This window comes from Rhagoletis pomonella, unplaced genomic scaffold (assembly GCF_013731165.1).
Source record: "Rhagoletis pomonella isolate Grant_MI unplaced genomic scaffold, Rhpom_1.0 Rhpom_scaffold_00004, whole genome shotgun sequence".
NCBI lineage: Eukaryota > Metazoa > Arthropoda > Insecta > Diptera > Tephritidae > Rhagoletis > Rhagoletis pomonella.
In genome coordinates this window covers 22,711,318-22,712,919 of record NW_023458558.1, presented here as the reverse complement: position 1 = coordinate 22,712,919, position 1,602 = coordinate 22,711,318, and the positions used below count along the sequence as shown (strand labels likewise).

At 38.4% G+C, this 1,602-nt stretch overlaps 1 protein-coding gene across 1 annotated transcript in view; it reads left to right on the top strand.

The window, feature by feature from the left end:
* The first annotated feature begins 379 nt into the window (after positions 1 to 379).
* The window catches only part of LOC118738149 (basement membrane-specific heparan sulfate proteoglycan core protein), a 102,755-nt gene continuing 101,532 nt past the window's right edge, over positions 380 to 1,602 (top strand). The window contains exons 1-2 of the mRNA XM_036469072.1: positions 380 to 605; positions 1,356 to 1,487. Coding sequence (XP_036324965.1) covers positions 380 to 605; positions 1,356 to 1,487 — 358 coding nt within the window. The remainder of the gene's footprint in view (positions 606 to 1,355; positions 1,488 to 1,602) is intronic.

Genomic DNA, 1,602 nt, shown 5'->3' with positions numbered 1-1,602 from the left:
AACCTTAAGTTTTGCTTGAAAACTGCCAAAAATTGAATTGAATCTCTGCCTATGAAAAGCGTTGGCAAACTAAACAACAAACAGGAATTCCTAAAATCAAAAAAACACAACAGCATTTAGTTGAGTATAAAAGTAAATACAAAAACAATTTGCATGAAGTCTTTGTTGCTACACTTGGGCCAATGTATTTCTATCTGCAGCATCGTCACCGCGTCTTTTGCCTTCACCATGCGGCCCGGCCCGTCTTCCTTTGACTTCTTGACTTGGCTTGAACCGGTAATGGCGTTGCGTATACGCCTGCTCTGCTTTGCTCGGGCCCACTTTTGTATCAACTTTTTTTTTTTTGTTGGCTTACACTTAACTATTTTACATATTTCTAATGTTCTCTTCTTTACTGCTTTCCTTTTTTCACGGCACTCAATGCGATTTGCTGTTGCCTGTTTACCGTTTGCTGACTTCCGCAGTGCCACCAAGGATCCATCACATTAGCACCGGCGGACATTTGCAAGTCAAAAAGGGCTCTTCGGTGCGTATTGAATGCTCGGCCTCCGGTAATCCGACGCCGAACGTAACTTGGAGTCGTAAGAATAATATTTTGCCCAACGGTAAGATTTGAATAAGTTATAAAACATTTCAAATAAACATATTTTGCATATTCCACTGCCCGTCCTGCTGCAACTCGCCTCAGCACAGCACTTTTTGGTCATTTTGTATTCTCTCCAACGCACATTTATGCTATGTACCGTTTATTATTAAAAACTTTACTGCTTAAGTTTGAGTGTAAATGTTTTATTTGCTTACATTTTACTCCATTTTTAATTCATTTTGTGTTTGCAACTATTTATACATTTCCTGGAAAAGTGAAAAATTCTAGAATTTGTCTCGCTTTACGGTGAGTGGTGAGCGCATCAGCAGCCTCTTTGCAGATAACAACAAAGTACATGTACATAAAATTTATGGTACCACGACCAAAGGCGCACTTCAGCTGTCATATTTATATATGTATATGCGATGTCAGTTGATTTAATTAAAAGTGTCATTCAATTTTATTGACTCGCATTCTCTGAAACTTACTTTGCTATTTGTTGTTATTCTTGTATGTGGTGTCCACATCGCTGGGCCCTCACAACTTGCCACTTGTTTTATTTATTTTTAATTTTTATTTATTTCTTGCAGTTAACTCTGTTCACCGTTTACCGTTTGCCATGCCATATCCTATCCTATAGCATAAACTATTCCCGTGCTCGTGCCTCTTCCTTTAATATTCGTTCAGACTCTTCATTCAATCACTTAGTTATTTCATCTCGCCAGTAAATTTATTTTATTCACTTTTGTATGCCGATTTTCTCCGACAGGCGAAGAGAAACTCCACTCACATATTCTGTCAATCGAGAACGTGGACCGGCACAAGGGCGGCGTCTACATTTGCACAGCCAACAACGGTGTCGGACAACCGGCATCCAGTCAAGTCGTCCTGCATGTCCTATGTAAGTTCAGCAACCGAAGAGTAAAATAAAATTACTTTTAATAAATATTGTGAAATATATGCACATGTGTACATAAATATGTAAGTAACTATTTACAAGTGTAAGGCAAAAAAAA